This window comes from Girardinichthys multiradiatus, chromosome 6 (assembly GCF_021462225.1).
Source record: "Girardinichthys multiradiatus isolate DD_20200921_A chromosome 6, DD_fGirMul_XY1, whole genome shotgun sequence".
Classification (NCBI taxonomy): Eukaryota; Metazoa; Chordata; class Actinopteri; order Cyprinodontiformes; family Goodeidae; genus Girardinichthys; species Girardinichthys multiradiatus.
The window spans coordinates 42,633,110-42,650,424 of NC_061799.1; the positions used below are offsets into that span (position 1 = coordinate 42,633,110).

General features: G+C 42.0%; 1 protein-coding gene across 1 annotated transcript in view; it reads right to left on the bottom strand.

Annotated features, from left to right (window-relative positions):
* The window catches only part of LOC124869373 (tripartite motif-containing protein 16-like), a 17,651-nt gene extending 3,122 nt beyond the window's left edge, over positions 1–14,529 (bottom strand). Inside the window, exon 1 of the mRNA XM_047367163.1 lies at positions 12,913–14,529. Coding sequence (XP_047223119.1) covers positions 12,913–14,521 — 1,609 coding nt within the window. The 5' untranslated portion in view covers positions 14,522–14,529. The remainder of the gene's footprint in view (positions 1–12,912) is intronic.
* Positions 14,530–17,315: the final 2,786 nt, after the last annotated feature.

The following is a 17,315-nucleotide window of genomic DNA, read 5'->3' on the forward strand; positions in this document are numbered from 1 at the left end:
TCCTACTTTGATTTTAATCACTCAATTCATTAACACAGGCAGATTATTCCATCACCTATGATCAAAAGGGCATAACTTAAAGTTGAAAGTTGAAGTTACAGATCATTCGTTACCACTTTTGGATAAAATTTAAGTGTTTTTGCTGTGTTTTATTGTGTGAAGCATGTTTTGACCTGACTCATAAAATTAACTTAGTTGTCTAACAGGAAGGTAGGTGATTCATATTAGAGAACACTAACATTTATTTGAAGCTAAGAACAGCATTGAATGTTTTAGTTTCGTTTTCCCATTAAAAAAAAAAATTATTTTGAATTTGGTTTTGGGTTATTTCAAAATTCTTTCTCTTCTTCTTTCTTCCCCCTTTTTGTGTGTTTGCTTGATTACTCCCATTAAAGCATAGACTTGTGTAAGCAACAGTTGAACGGTCAAACCTGTGTGCCCATTTTAAGCAAACCCATACACCTGGAAGATATATGTATGAATCAGAGAGCTAACTGAGAAGCTTAGCCTGTTGTGTGCTGCTAATTAATTTTAGCAATCCTTTAATCACAGAACAGCCTGGCCTGTTTGTGTGCTGCTCATTAATTTAGGAACCATTGGTCACTGAACAACTCAGTCTGTTGCGTTGCTGCTAATTTCTTTAGTGGTGGTTCATAGATAAACAGTTTTGTGTGTTTGCATTGTGCATTTTGGGCCAAAGATGGAGGGAACATTCCAGACTGCAGCTGGAGATGTGTGTATGGTGGAGGACCCCATAGGAATGCAGGCACAAGAGGTGATTGGGTCATTGATTCTGTTGTCCCCAGAGGACCGTTTTCCTGAAGTTAATTGTGGACGCACAGTTAACCCCCTACCCCACCCTTCCTCGCTCAATCCCCGCTCAGAAGGAAGATGACAACAAGTAAAACCCATCTTTATTTTTATTTCTTTATTAGAAAGCCTGGGCAGGGTCCGAGGTTGTAGTGTGATGAGAATCGCTAGTTAGAATCTAATGTGGTCTGAATGATATGTGCATGTAACCTTGCTTATTGAAACTTTGAGGTGCTGTGCTGATGTCTGAAGCTGCTGCGCTCTCAGCTCTGTGCGTGTTTTACCACCTGAGAGTCAGCGCAGGTGCGCTGTGAGACTGGACTGCTGAAATAACCTCATGGTGAAATTCCCCGTTTTTCTTTGTCTCCAACCTCACTGCTTGCTAGCTTGCCACCAAGAGTTTTACAACTCTTTGTGTGCTCAGGAGTTGGGGGGGAGGTTTTATGATTGAGCACAACTGAGTTACAGTTGGAGCTGCGCCCCAACCTCCACTCAACCCACACCCCTTCGTCAGATTCTAATTTTTTTGCCATAACTGCTGGTTGATTCAATACAACCCCACTGCTGTTTTGCTTTGTTTTTGCTTAGTTAGATATTTTACCCCTTTTTATGTAGAACTTTGCGTGTTGAGTAGGTGACTTAATAAATATTCACATAGATGATTACGGAAGGCGTTCTGTGTTTATTTTGTGCAAGAGTTATTCGTCAGTCAAGATAAGGTTGAAGTTCCACACGTTTCGGCAGAAACGGTCGATTAAACAGTGACGTCTCTGGTAATAGTTATTAATTATTACGGAGTATTTAACAGTTGTAATTGTCAAAGGCGTTGGGCCACAATTACAACACCAGAAACATCTCTGGTCTCAATTCAGAAATGAGGATTTTGGTTAAGAAATTGATTTTGTCAAATTATGATCTTTAATTATAATTATTGATCAAGATTAATCAATCAATAATCATAACTCCCAACATGACTGAGTATAACTGAGTTACAGTTGAAGCTGCAAAGGATCATCCCTGCCAACATGTCTTCTGCTTAGATCTTGTAGAATCCCCTTTGCAACCAATTCAATTCAGTTTTATTTATATAGCACCAATTCACAACACATGTTGTCTCAAGGCACTTCACAACAGTCAGGTACATACATTCCTATTAATCCTAACAATTGAACAGTGCAGTCAGAGTTAGCTTTTTATTCAAATTGGATAAAACGTTTTTCTATCTAAGGAAATCCAGCAGATTGCATCCAATCAGTGACTTGCAGCATTCCCTCCTCCTGGATGAGCATGTAGAGACAGTGGACAGTCACTGGCATTGACTTAGCAGCAATCACTCATACTGAGCATGCATGTAGTGACAGTGGAGAGGAAAAACTCCCTTTTAACAGGAAGAAACCTCCAGCAGAACCAGAACCAGGCTCAGTGTGAGCAGCCATCTGCCACGACCGAATGGGGGTTTGAGAGAACAGAGCAGAGACACAAAGAGAACAAAGAAGCACTGATCCAGGAGTCCTTTCTATGGGAAGGAAAAGTAAATGTTAATGGATGTAGCTCCTTTAGTCGTTTCACCTAGAAAGAAAGAACAGATAAACTCTGAGCCAGTTTTCAAGGTTAGAGTCTGAAAGAGAGCACATAGAGTTAGTCACAGTAGAAGCTCAGTCAATCGCCATGTCTAGGAGAGAGAAAGGGTTAAACACTGAAAGACAGGGCCATGTGTATCATCTGTAGAAGGTGAGCATTAAGTTGTTGCCAGCAGAAGCTCGGACGATTCCCTTCTCCAGAAAGGTGTCACAGGTAGACACAGAGTCAGGCCAGGTGTAGCTTCTAGGAAGAGAAAAGAGAGAACAAAGTTAAAAGCTGAAATAACAGCAAACAATGCAAAATTGGAGAGTAGTGTGAGAATGTAGCGAAGAGGGTGAAAGTGGTCATTATGTCCTCCAGCAGCCTAAGCCTATAGCAGCATAACTACACAGATAGTTTCAGTTCAGATTATTTAGTTAAACGGTGCTTATTTACAACAATGTCGCCTCAAGGAACCCCACAAAGGGTCCCACTGATGGTCATTGTTATACTAAAAACCACAAAGACTGGGATACCTCTCTCTGTCAGACTGATTATAACCATTGGAAAAGAGAAGGGGTCACACAGGTAGCAGAAATGGAGGGTGTGTTTGCACCTCAACCATAACTGAGCCGGTTTAGGCTAAACCTGACTCCCCCTTCCTCCATCCAAGAGGGAGGGAAGAAGACGGAGGTAAAAAATAAGGAAGATAGCTCAGGATAACCTAAGCCACTCTAACTATAAGCTTTATCAAAAAGGAAAGTTTTAAGCCTAGCCTTAAAAGTAGACAGGGTGTCTGCCTCACGGACTAAAACTGGGAGCTGGTTCCACAGGAGAGGAGCCTGATAACTAAAGGATCTGCCTCCCATTCTACTTCTAGAGACTCTAGGAACCACCAGTAAACCTGCAGTCTGAGAACAAAGTGCTCTGTTAGGAACATATGGACCAATCAGATCTCTGATGTATGATGGAGCTAGATCATTAAGGGCTTTATATGTGAGGAGGAGAATTTTAAATTCTATTCAGGATTTAACAGGGAGCCAATGAAGGTAAGCTAAAGTAGGAGAAATATGATCTCTCTTTTTAATTTTCATCAGAACTCTTGCTGCAGCATTTTGAATCAACTGAAGGCTTTTAACTGCATTTTGTGGACATCCTGATAGTAAAGAATTACAATAGTCCAGCCTTGAAGTAACAGATGCATGGACTAGTTTTTCAGCATCACTCCTGGACAGGATATTTTTAATTTTGACAATGTTCTGGAGATGAAAGAAGGAAATCCTAGAAACATGTATAACACCAAGGTTTTTTACTTTATTATCACAGGTCAATTTAATGCCATCCAGGTTAAGTGATTGACTAAGCAGTTTCTTTTTCTAAGACAACTGGTGCCAAAAATCCAAGAGGATCGTACATGGAACTTATGATGGACAAGACTCCTCGTCTTGTCAAAGGTCTATCTTTGAGGATGATCTTAAATTTCAGCAGGTCTGATTGTACACACCACTGTACTCCCAACACATGTTCCACAGGTAGATCATCATTATCCATATCCAGGTTCTTTATCTCAATGGATCTTTCATGCTGTGGTATTGCAGCAAGAACACTGCGTCGGTTATTTATCCATTTGAGAAGTTGAACTCCACCTTTCCTGCACAAAGCACGAAGTTCTTGATATAATGACACAGCTTCCTCTTCTGTACTCACAGAGACCAAACAGTCATCCACATAAAAGTTGTGAAGCACAGCATCTATGACATTTGGTGTAAATAGCTGTTGATTGTACTCTGCACACCTTCTCAGTGCAAAACATGCACAGTTTGGAGACGATGTAGCTCCAAAAAGGTGTGCAACCATTCGGTACTCCACCAGATGCTGCTCATACTCTCCATTTGGCCACCAGAGAAATCTCAACAGATCAGAGTCAATTGGTGGTACTCGGACCTGATGAAACATAGCCTCAGTGTCCGCTGTGATAACAACAGGTTCCTTTCTAAATCCGGTGATGACACCAACCAATGAACTGGTGAGGTTTGGACCTTGTAGTTGAGTGTTTAAAGATTTTCCTCCAAATGTTGCACCACAATCAAAGACGACTCTTGTCTTTTTCTTATGAGGATGATATACTCCATGGTGTGGTATATACCAAACCCTCCCATCACACCGTTCAAGATTTTCAACTGAAACTCTCTCAGCATAGCCCTTAGAAATTATATCATTCATGAAGTTGGTATAGTCAGAAAGAAATTGATGATTTTTGGTAAACTTCCTTCTCAGATTCAAAACACGCTGTTCAGCCACTTTCCTATTGTTGGGCATTTTCAGATCTTTGTGTCTCAGAGGTAAAGTAATGGTGTAATGTCCATCTTTCAACTTAATTGATTCTGTAACCAGCTCCATGAACTGATTATCTTCTCTGGACCATCCAGGTTGTTCATCTTGAGAACATTCAGGAAAATCGACCTTCAGTTGTTGTTGCCACAAGTTCTGAAGTTTTGACACAGAAATTATGTCAACAGTAACAGTGGATTGTAGCTCTCTTGTGTTGACATCACAGTTTCCTCTAAGAGGTCCATTCACTGTCCACCCAAGAATCGTCTTAACTGCGTAGGGGCCTCCATTTTGACTTCAGATGATATCCTATGGCTCCAGCGCTTTAGGCACATTGGTCCCAATTAGGAAATCAACTCCTGAATTGATTTCAGTTATCTTCAAATTTTTCAGATGTGTCCATCTTTCGAGGTCTTCTTGGTGGGGGATGTTGCTGTAACGAACAGGCATGCTTCTCTGTGTGAATAAGTCAGGTAATTCACAAAAGATGTCTTCATTCAGCCCAGCAATATCCAAATTTGACACAATGTTGCTTCCAACCACCTTTTCTTGACTCATCGTCCGTAAAAGGATGCTTGTATGTCTCCCAGTGACATATAATCTATTCATTAGTTCTTCAGTACAGAATGATGCAGAGCTTCCAGGATCTAAAAAAGCATATGTTATTATTGTCTTCTGGTTCTTTGTAGACTTCACTCTGACTGGTAAAATAGAGACAGTACAGCCATGCTCACCGGCCCCAGTTAGACCACTGGATTGAGCAGAAATGGAGGCACTTCCACCTGTTGTCTCCACTTCCTTCTTCTTATGGACTGGACCAGTTTCCTTTTCTTTGGAGAAGACATGAAGCATGGTGGGATGTCTAAAGTTACACACTTTACAGTAATGTCGCCTTTTACAGTCTTTGCTGATGTGCCAAGTGCATAAACAGCCAAAACATAACCCATTTTCTTTCAGAAATGTCAAATTCTCCCCATGTGTCCTCCTTTCCAGTAGAGGGCATGTGTCCAAGGAATGTCCAGCTCCACAAAATAAACAACTCTTTATAACAGCTGTCTCCTGTCCTTTCTTTACTTCAAGGTCAGCTTTCTTCTGCATATCTTCAACAATAGTAGCAAAACTACTTCCTTTTATCTTTAATCGCTGCTGTGATTTATAAATTCCAACATCCTTCTTTGGTCTAGATAAAGAGTCTTGAATATCACCAAAAAGTGGATCACTGGCGATCTTCACTTGCCTTTCTACAAACCGAACAATGTCACTGAAAGTTACTCTTCTTTTGAACTTCTCCTGTAAATCACACACATCATTTCTCCATCTGTCCAGCAGTTTAAAGGGCAGTTTTTTGATGATTGTTTGCATATTGCCAGAAACATCCATCTCATGCATACAGCCATTGTTTTCCATCACATTACAGCATTCCCTGAGCAAAAAGCTGAATGCTTGTAAAGCCTTTACGTCTTCTACTTGCAAAGCAGGCCATGACAAGACTTTATTCATGTATGCAGCAATTATCTTCAATGAACAACCAAAATGTTCTTCAAGTAAAGATTTAGCTGTAGCATATCCAGAATCACTAGGCATATGAACACAACTTCTTACTAGGTCATGAGGCTGACCTCTAGTGTACTACTCCAAGAAGTATAAACAATCTTTGGCACTGTGCGCCTTTGCTTCAATGCTGTGTTCAAACGCTGTCATGAATGTCTTGAATTGGAGTGGATCACCATCAAATATTGGTATGTCCCGTTTTGGCAGAAAAAATAAAGATTGTTGATTTACAAGAAAGCTTGTAATTTCATTCTGCCTTTCCAACACACTTAACAGTTCTTTATGTTCATACAATGAATTTTTATGATGCGATGGTTGTGGCTGTATTTGATGAGACATTCGTTGAGTCGGAACTTCAACTTGTGTTGTTTTTATCTTCACCTGATCAGTCAATGTGTCTGGATTTTGTTTAACTTTTGTATCTTTAGGTCGTGCATCCAAATAAGAATAGTACTGAAAAGTTGGAGCTTTGTTATGACAGTCAGTTCTAGCTGCTGTAGGTACAAATGTATCTGCATCAACATTCAACATTTGAGATCTTTTATATTCACTCAAAATATGAATTCATGCCATCAGACCTAATCTGTGCAGCACTAATTACTTGAGAACAGACAGAGCTCTGGAACACTTTAACTTTAGCCATCGAGGCTGCAATTTTAATCTCCAAATCCAGTTCTTCTTTCTTTCTCCTTAGCTGTTCCTTCTGCTCCTCTAAAGCATATTTTTCTTTCAACAGCTTGTGTCGTGCCTTTAATGCAGCCATATCTGCTTCTGCTTTAACACAAGCTGAAGATGTAGAAAACAGAGAGGACTTAATTCTTGATGAACGACTTCCTCTAGACCTTTTGCTGTCAAGATTAGAAACACTGTCACTTGGCTTAACATCATCCTCAACATCACCATTTTCATCACACTCTAAATGTTGAAAAACTAAAGGTGCATTAATCTCTTTATTCACACAGGGTTCAAAACTGGTCAATTGGACCTGATTTAAATCAGCTTCTTCACCTGTTTAAGCTGCATTGTTGAGTTTTTCTGCACCTGAAAGCCATGTTTCAACTTCTTGTATAAATTCAGAATTATATTTAAACAGGCTTAAAAACCAAGTGTTTTGTTTTTCTTGTTCTTCAACAGGACACAGTGGAATAACAGACTCATACAGCTGATTTGCATTCTCAAGAAATAATTTTAAATCATCACAATGAGACTGAACACTCTCAAGATTTCCTTCATTTTTCATAAGCTCTTTAATAATGTTTATTTCTCCTTTGATTTTATGAACCCTTGATTTGAGATCCTTTTGAAGATCCTCAATTTTATTTTGTAATACTTTAACAGTTAATTTTGATCGCCTTTTTTCATCTTTACCGCTTACAACGGAACTTGATTTAGATCCAGCTGACTCCATTTTCCGTTGTTTGTCTTTAACAATTCCTCTTCAGGCAAAGTGACTCAGTGCGTGTGTATTTGTCCATACCTCAGCTCCAGCGGACTTGATTGAGCTGCAGTGAAGGAATCCCATTCAATTAACTGATGACGCTGCACTGCGCTCCATGCGCCATTACCGTTTCCAAACTGTTCCAAGCAGAAGCGAAGAATCCAGTCTTGCCTTTCCAATAAGCCGCTCATTCAAATTGTCAGTTTCTGTTGACGATAACTGTGCGGCAAACTAACGATGTTGTAGAGGACCGCACTGGGTTAACTCGGTGAATTTCGACTGTCAGACGAGTGCTTCAAATACTCTCCAGGCAGCTTCTTGTATGTTGCAACCATCAATTTATTCCACTTTAACTGCCATACTTCTCTTTACAGGACTGACACATACTGACCAGGCTAAACCATACAACGGTGCCAACAATACAACGAAGTCATGTCACGGTCAACAGAAATTACGACCACCACCGGTGCACCCACTTCCTCATACATACAAAACCAGCGCGCCAGTATGGCTCCCATTCATACCTTAGTGACAGTAACGCCCACCTCGACATACCCACCACCCAACTGTCAAAGCCATGTGCTCCTGCCACATCAATAATTACTTATTTCAATCATATGGCTCTTACACTATGTTAAGCCTATGTCAGTATTTATTTGTTATGCACTCTGTAAAGCACTTTGTGGTTTTTAGCTGTTAAAGGTGCTATATAAATAAAGTTTACTTACTTACTTACAAACTGAAGCTTTTACAGGACAAATTTACAGGACAAAAAGCACATAAACACAGAAATAATCAAACAAGAATTTTATTTACAGTGATTAAAAACACAGATTTATTCTATATAACTAATAATAATGAAGCAATAATAAACACTTCCTGGACTCCATGTCATGTAACAACACAACCTTCCTGTAGGGGGCAGTATGCCATCACCAACAGAGTTAAACAGTGAAGAAACATGACAGCTTTATTGTGAAGTTTCTCCTCCTAAAAATCAACAAGACATGAAATCAGCTCAAGTCCACAATGAGACAATATCTGTTGTCTCCTGTGAGTCAGAACTCAACAAAATGTGTTCAAACAAGAAGGTGATCAAAGAACTGGTTTCACTTCTTCAACCTGGGAATCATTTGTCATTTTATTACTGAGTTCACAGTCTTTGCTGCTAAAAGCAACAAGGAGGGAAAAACAGCAAATATTCTGGTTCTGATCAGCTGTTTTAAAGAACAATGTTGAGAAATGAACAAATTCAACAGAACCAGAACATCAAATCTGAAGAAAAACCATTGCTGACAATCTCTGACTATTGATTTCTGTGAAGTTTAGACATAAAACAACAATGATCAAGAATATAATCTGTTGGAGAATTAAATCAGAATCAAACTCACTGAACCTTCAGTGGATTCTGTCTATTTGAGTTTACAGAACTCTGCAGAACTTGGATAACCAACCAAAACTCCAGCATGTAGCGGCTGAGTGAATGTGGTCTGGACTCTGTGGAGGAGAGTCATGGTTTCAGAGACGCTGTAGAAGGACAGAAGACCTGCTCTGTGATCCAGGTACACTCCTACTCTGGAGGAACCAGAACCTGAGATGGAGGTCCAGATGTCGTTGTGACCAAATTTATAACCTTTTTGGGAACAATCTAATGACCAAGATTTGTCATTAAATCCAAACAAAGCTCTGAACCACTCGCTGATGAAAGCACAAACATGTAAAGATGCTCCTTCTGACTGAAAGTGAACACAGGACACATTTGAAGCTCCAAGTCTAGATTCTCTGTGCTGCTTGTATCTGTTTCCTGCTGCTTTCAGCTGCAAAACACTGAATCTAATGTGCGCCACTAACAGCAGATTAAAGGAAACATCTGTGAATTTCTCTGGTTTGGTGTTGCACATCTCATTAGTTAATACGTGTTCACTTTTAATGTTTTTGTGTTTATAAACTTAAATCAATGTTTTCCTCCTACAGACAGAAGGTAGATCAGAGCAGTAACAGATTTCTTCTTATTTAGACAGTTTTCTCTGAAGAAACGTTTGCTCCTTGTTTTTGTTTGTTAGAGAAACAATGTCTGTTACAGATTTAATGTTTCAGGAGAAAAACTGTATTTACTGTTATATGTGGGGTCATGGATCGACTGTGGTTCTGTTGTTTCTGTAGCTGGACTCAGTTTATAACCTGGAGCAGTTCTAGTGAACTGATGGGCAAAAGTATTCATACGCCTTGAACTTTAGTCACATTAAAACCTAAACTACAGCGTGTTTCATTGGGATTTCATGTGATAGAACAACACAACGTTCTGCATATTGCTCCAGTTTAATACAGATGATAAATAGTTTCCAACATCTTTACAAATTAAAAAGCTGAAAGTGAGGCATGCATTTCTTTTAGTTTTCCACCACATTTAGCATTTTGCTTGTAGGCCATCCAGGGGAAGGTCTGGTCTCATCTGGCCAGAGCTCCTTCTTCTTCTGCTGTGAGGCAAACGACACATGAGACGTTTCTGTAGCTCTGGTTCCTGCAGCTCTTCCACAAAGACCAGATTTATGGAGTTCATGGCTGATATTTATCCTGTGGACAGATTCTCCCACCTGAGCTGTGGATCTTTGCAGCTCCTCTGATAATTGCTCTGCTTGCTGGTCCTCTCAGTTTAGGTGGACGGTCATGCCATGTTCAGATGATGGACTGACCAGACTGAACCAGAACTTTCTCTCTGACCTGTCTGCTGTGTTCCTTGGTCTCCATGATGCTGTTTGTTCTTCTCTCTGGAGAAGGTTTGTAGAAGATCTGCAGAGAATCCAGCAGGTTCCATTCTATGTATCTATGAAGGTGGGTTTCAAACATCTGGCTTCAGTCAACAGAAAGGGGCTGATTAGATGTTTCTCCAGGTGTTAATGTGGTGTCAAACAGAGATCCTCCTCTGATGTGGAAGCTCTTCCTCAGATGGTCGGTCCTGCTGTTGGTTCAGTACTTCATGATTGTAAAAACAACTTTAGTTTTTATAGCAGAACCTTTTAGCTCATTATTGTTGAACTATTGGGAAGATTCTGGCAGCGTCACCTTGGTTCTGCTTCATCAGAATAAGTCCAATCTCTGAGGAGCGTTGCAATGCGTTTTTCGTCACCTGCTAAGCTTTCTGCCTGGAAAACACTCAGCAAACGCTGCGTTCAAGGGAAATGGGATGTTCTGCTGTTTCTGTGATTGAAACGGTTCATCAGAACAAAGTCTGTGGTTCTGTTCTGGTGAGATGATCCATTAAATGTGATTCAGGTTGGAATAAAGAGCAGTTCTGCAGGACGCTGACATGAAGGTTTCCTTTCCTCAGTGGGAACAGATCCAGTTTCTGTGGACAGCCACAGCTTCTGTGTTTGAATATTCAGTCACATTTTACTGCTGCTGTTTGCAAACTGAAACAAAGAAATGTTTCCAACAGCAAAAAGAGTTCAAAATAAACTGAATTAGAATGAAAAACCAGCAGAAATTAGGTTGAAATCAACTGAAATCCCTGCAGTTCTGGTCAAAAAGCAAATGGAAAGTTTAACCTGCCCTGAGGTTCAAACTGTTTGGGTCATAAAAAATCTGGAATAAATTAAAGTTAAAAATGTCTGTAAATATGATGCTAAAAACTGTAGAAAGTGAATCAGTGGAACAGATACAGTAAATTCCCCTGAATCCAGAAACAATGTCTTACTTTAATACTTTAGGTCTTTATTTGTTGAAAACACATTAATGTACATCAACAATATTAGATTTAAATTTACAGTAAATATCTTTAATGACCCTTTCATAAAAATACCATAAATTCACTCATTAAGTTTCTGTCTTTATTATAGATTTTTCTGCTAAACATCCTGTAAATTTTAAGTTTGAAATAAAAATATGTTGAACGGCTGCATTGTCATTTTTCACTGAACTAATGGAGCTAAAAGGTCAAAGAGCATCAACACAGTGTGGTTTCCAGCTGAGATGTTTCAGACGTGTCCACCTGGTTGCTGTTGGACATCCCTGCTTTAAATGACGTGAAGAAAATGAACAGCTGTCTGTTTGTGTGGGAATGTTGGAGCTTTCCTGGAACGTTTTCCTCCTTACAGACACTTTCAGCAGGTTTCACTGCACTCCACTGCATGTTCTACCAACACTGAGCCTCTTTCTTCCATCTTCATGATTCAGATGTTTGAACTGAATGTTGGGCCACGCCTTTCACACCATCAGTCTCTCTCACTGAGCATCGGCCGTCTGGGACCTTGAAGCCTTGAGAAACTGAGGCTGCTTGGTGTTAACAGTGTTCTGTGTGCTCCATGTAGAACAACAAACACAACAGCTCAGACCTAAAACAATGAGCCCAGATTAGTGGATTATAGCTGGTTAATGAGGCACAAGCATCTGCTGCTGGAATAAAAATAAACCATCTGTGTTATTTCTTTCTGACTTGCTGCTTTTTGATTGGTTTTCCTCCCAGAACAACTGTGGACTAGTTGGATTTGTAGAAATGGAAACAGTTCAGGCTTGAACATGAGGAGTTGAACAGATATATGAAGTGTGAGGAGCTCCTGGAGGTCTGGATCCACAAACTGAAGCTTTTAGATTTACAGGACACGAAACACACAAACACAAAGATAATCAAACAATAATTTTATTTACAGTGATTAAAAACAGATTTATTCTATATAACTAATAATAATGAAGCAATAATAAACACTTCCTGGACTCCATGTCATGTAACAACACAACCTTCCTGTAGGGGGCAGTATGCCATCACCAACAGAGTTAAACAGTGAAGAAACATGACAGCTTTATTGTGAAGTTTCTCCTCCTAAAAATCAACAATACATGAAATCAGCTCAAGTCCACAATGAGACAATATCTGTTGTCTCCTGTGAGTCAGGACTCAACAAAATGTGTTCAAACAAGAAGGTGATCAAAGAACTGGTTTCACTTCTTCAACCTGGGAATCATTTGATTATTCTTGTTATTCTTTTGTTCTTTTTATCATCTGCAGTTTCAGCGAAGAATATTGAGACATTAAATTAAACTATACAAAACAGAAAGCGCTGTTGATATAGGCTTGAAATAGACATGAAATAATGATACGAAAATCGTTTGCCAAAAAAAAAAAACAACCCAAAAACAACAAATGGAACAATAACTGATTTTGATTTATTAAAGTTTACATAATTCAGCTGAGTCTCCAGTATTAAAACCAATGCAAAGTCCAGCATGTAGCGGCTGAGTGAATGTGGTCTGGACTCTGTGGAGGAGAGTCATGGTTTCAGAGACGCTGTAGAAGGACAGAAGACCTGCTCTGTGATCCAGGTACACTCCTACTCTGGAGGAACCAGGACCTGAGATGCGGGTTTTGGTATTGTTGTACCAAAATGAATTACCATTTTTTTCAAAAACTAAGGCCCAAGATTTGTCATTATGTCCAAACACACATTCAATCCCCCATCCTGCTCTGCTGATGTTCTTGTATGCGACTGCTACATAAACTAATGACCCTCTCCTCTCCACCTCCCAGTAACAACGTCCAGTCAGACTCTCTCTACTCAGAACCTGAGTCCAATCAGTGAATCTGTCTGGATGACTAGAATAAGACTGATGTTGATCCATCCATGTCACCTTCCTGTTCTCCTCTGATAGTAACAGTTGTGTGTTTGCTGTGTTTGGATCCAGTGTGATTTCACATGAATATTTTAAGAATCCAGCTCTGCTCTTTGGTTCTGGTTCTGACTGTAAAACCTCCACCTCAGTGAGGGTCAGTGAGATGTTTGTCCATGTGTCTCTCAGGATGTCCTGTAGTTTATCTCTGAGCTCTGACACAGCTGCTGTCACATCCTCAAAGTATCTCAGAGGACGGATATTGATGCTGGATGAGTGTGTAGACTCACTGAGTGCTGACAGTGAGGGGTAGTTGTGGAGAAACTGGTTGTGATCCTCTGTGTTTGAGAGCTGCTTCAGCTCAGCGTCTTTCCTCTTCAGCTCAGTGATCTCCTGCTCCAGCTTCTCCTGAAGCTCTTTGACTCGACTCACTTCAGTTTCCTGCTGGGATCTGATCTGCTGCTTCACATCAGAGCTTCTTTTCTGGATGAGACGGATCAGCTCAGTGAAGATCTTCTCACTGTCCTCCACTGTTTTATCAGCAGAGTGATTGATGGCCTCCACCTCCTGTTGAAGCAGCTTCACATCTTTCTCTCTGTCCTGGATTCTCTGCTGGATTTCTTCTCGTCTCACCTCCAGCTCTCTCTGCCTCTCAGTCCTTTCTGCTGCAGCTGAGACTGTGTCGTGACCTTTATGTTCATCCACAGAGCAGAGATAACAGATACACTTCTGATCAGTACGACAGAACATCTTCATCACCTCATCATGACGAGAGCAGATGTTCTCCTGGAGGTTCTTGGAGGGCTCCACCAGCTTGTGTTTCTGTAATGTAGCTGATTTATAATGAGGCTGAAGATGTTTCTCACAGTAAGAGGCCAGACAGAATAAACAGGACTTGATGGCTTTCAGTTTTCTTCCAGTGCAGAAATCACAGGCCACATCTTCAGGTCCAGCATAGCAGTGATCAGCAGGAGCAGCTTGGAGTCCAGTCTTCTTCAGCTGCTCCACTAAAGCTGCTAACATGGAGCTTTTCTTCAGAACGGGCCTTGGTGTAAAGATCTCCCTGTACTGAGGACAGCTGTGGATTCCTTTCTGATCCTCTTCATCCCAGTGTGTTTTAATACAGTTCCTACAGTAACTGTGTCCACAGGGAATAGTCACTGGATCCTTCAGTAGATCCAGACAGATCGAACAGGAGAAGGTATCTTGGTCCAGCTGATTCTGCTCCATTTCTCCTCTCAGTCTCAGTGACTTTGTGAGTTTCAGTTCCTGATAACAGAAACAGGTTTTAGCTCTGATCTATGAATCACATGTCAGTGTAGAGAGGCTGCAGCCAATCAGCTTTCACCTTCAGCAGATGTTGGTTCCACCCAGCTTCAAGGTGTGTTTGAGAGGAGGAAGAAGAGGCAGGGTTATCAAGTCTCTGCAGCCTGCAGAATAAGCAGCATAGCTGGAAAATCTAACATTTGCCTCCTTGTTTACAAGAAAGAGGTTTTTATATATTGACATTCCTTCCTCTGTAAAACTTCTTGTCTCCATTTCAATAGTTTCTCAAAGTTAATTTAGGTTTTGTTTTGTTGATTCATCTCAGAAGAATTTCAAAAATGATATTTCAAACTTCACTGTAGTAAAATGTTTCTCCTCAGTTCATGTAAGGAGTGTGTTCTTGATAACTGAAGGTGAAACCAAAGATCTCATCTTCTCAGAATCAGAATCAGAATCAGAAAAGCTTTATTGCCAAGTACGTTTTTGGACATACAAGGAATTTGTTTTGGCGTAGTTGGTGCAATAAAATACAAATTAAACAGTATAAACATATCTACAATATAATATAAATATATGTGCACAGTTTTAAGTGAGTGAGAGTAAATATAGAGCAATACAACAGTGCAGGTGATCATTGTGCAACTAAAGCAGGAGTCCAAGCTGAGCGTTAATGTAACACATAGAGTTACAGGTTACAGGTGTCCTGTCAGCAAAAAAGGGGGGGGTGTGGGGGAAAGGGACAGTGTCAGGGTGGTTTCCGGGCTTTGTTAACCAGGCTGGTGGCAGATGGGAAAAAACAGTTCTTGTGGCGTGAGGTTTTGGTCCGGATGGACCGCAGCCTCCTGCCAGAGGGGAGAGTCTCAAAGAGTCTGTGACCAGGGTGGGAGGGATCAGCCAGAATCTTCCCTGCCCGCTTCAGGGTCCTGGAGGTGTACAGTTCCTGGAGCGACAGTAGACTGCAGCCAATCACCTTCTCAGCAGACCGAATGACACGCTGCAGCCTGCCCTTATCCTTGGCTGTAGCAGCGGCGTACCAGATGGTGATGGAGGAGGTGAGGATGGACTCAATGATGGCTGTGTAGAAGTGCACCATCATAGTCTTTGGCAGGTTGAATTTCTTCAGCTGCCGCAGGAAGAACATCCTCTGCTGGGCTTTCTTAATGAGGGAGCTGATGTTTGGCTCCCACTTGAGATCCTGGGAGATGATGGTTCCCAGAGGGTGATGGGGGCAGGTGGGGCTGGGTTCTGCCTGAAGTCCACAACCATCTCCACTGTCTTTAGAGCGTTGAGCTCAAGGTTGTTCTGGCTGCACCAGTCCAACAGATGGTCCACCTCCCATCTGTACGCAGACTCATCACCATCAGAGATGAGTCCGATCAGGGTGGTGTCGTCCGCAAACTTCAGAAGCTTGACAGACTGGTGACTGGAGGTGCAGCTGTTGGTGTACAGGGAGAAGAGCAGAGGAGAGAGAACACAGCCTTGGGGGGAACCGGTGCTGATAGTCAGGGAGTCAGAGACGTGCTTCCCCAGCCTCACGCGCTGCTTCCTGTCAGACAGGAAGTCAGTGATCCACCTGCAGGTGGAGTCAGGCACACTCAGCTGGGAGAGCTTCTCCTGGAGCAGAACTGGGACGATGGTGTTGAAGGCAGAGCTGAAATCCACAAACAGGATCCTGGCGTAGGTTCCTGTGGAGTCCAGGTGCCGGAGGATGAAGTGAAGGGCTAGGTTGACTGCATCATCTACAGACCTGTTGGCTCTGTAGGCAAACTGCAGGGGGTCAAGGAGGGGGTCGGTGATGTCTTTTAGGTGTGAGAGCACAAGGCGCTCAAAGGACTTCATCACCACAGAGGTCAGGGCGACGGGTCTGAAGTCATTAAGCCCTGTGGTCCTTGGCTTCTTGGGAACAGGGACGATGGTGGAGGACTTGAAGCAGGCTGGCACATGACATGTCTCCAGTGAGGTGTTAAAAATATCTGTGAAGACTGGAGACAGCTGATCAGCGCAGTGCTTCAGGCTGGCTGGTGAGACAGAATCCGGACCAGCAGCTTTCCGGGGGTTCTGTCTCCTGAAGAGTTTGTTGACGTCCCTCTCCTGGATGGAAAGAGCCGTCCTCGGCGTGGGTAGGGGGCTGGTGGGGGGGAACTTCAGGGTGGGGGTTGGAGGTGCCAAGGCCCCTCTTGAGGTTGGAGAGATGGGGGTGGTGGATTGTGGCTGCAGCTGTTGGGGGGCGTCGTGGGAGATGGTTGCAGGACTGTCCCTTTGTCTTTCAAAGCGGCAGTAGAACTCGTTCAGGTCGTTGGCGAGGCGTCGGTCGTTGATGGAGTGGGGGGCTTTCGGCTTGTAGTTGGTGATTTGCTTGAGCCCTTTCCAGACAGACGCAGAGTCGTTGGCTGAGAACTGGTTTTGGAGCTTCTCAGAGTACAGTCGTTTGGCCTCTTTCACTGCCTTGCCAAACTTGTACTTTGCCTCTCTGTATATGTCTTTGTCCCCACTCCTGAAGGCCTCTTCCTTATCCAGTCTTAACCTTCTGAGTTTAGCTGTGAACCAGGGTTTGTCGTTGTTGTAACTCACCCTGGTGCATGATGGTACACAGCTGTCCTCACAGAAGCTGATGTAGGAAGTCACAGCCTCTGTGTACTCGTCCAGACTGTTGGTAGTAGTCCTGAACACATCCCAGTCTGTACAGCCTAAACACGCCTGGAGATTCTCCACAACCTCACTGCTCCACTTCCTTGTCGTCCTCACAACAGGTTTGCAG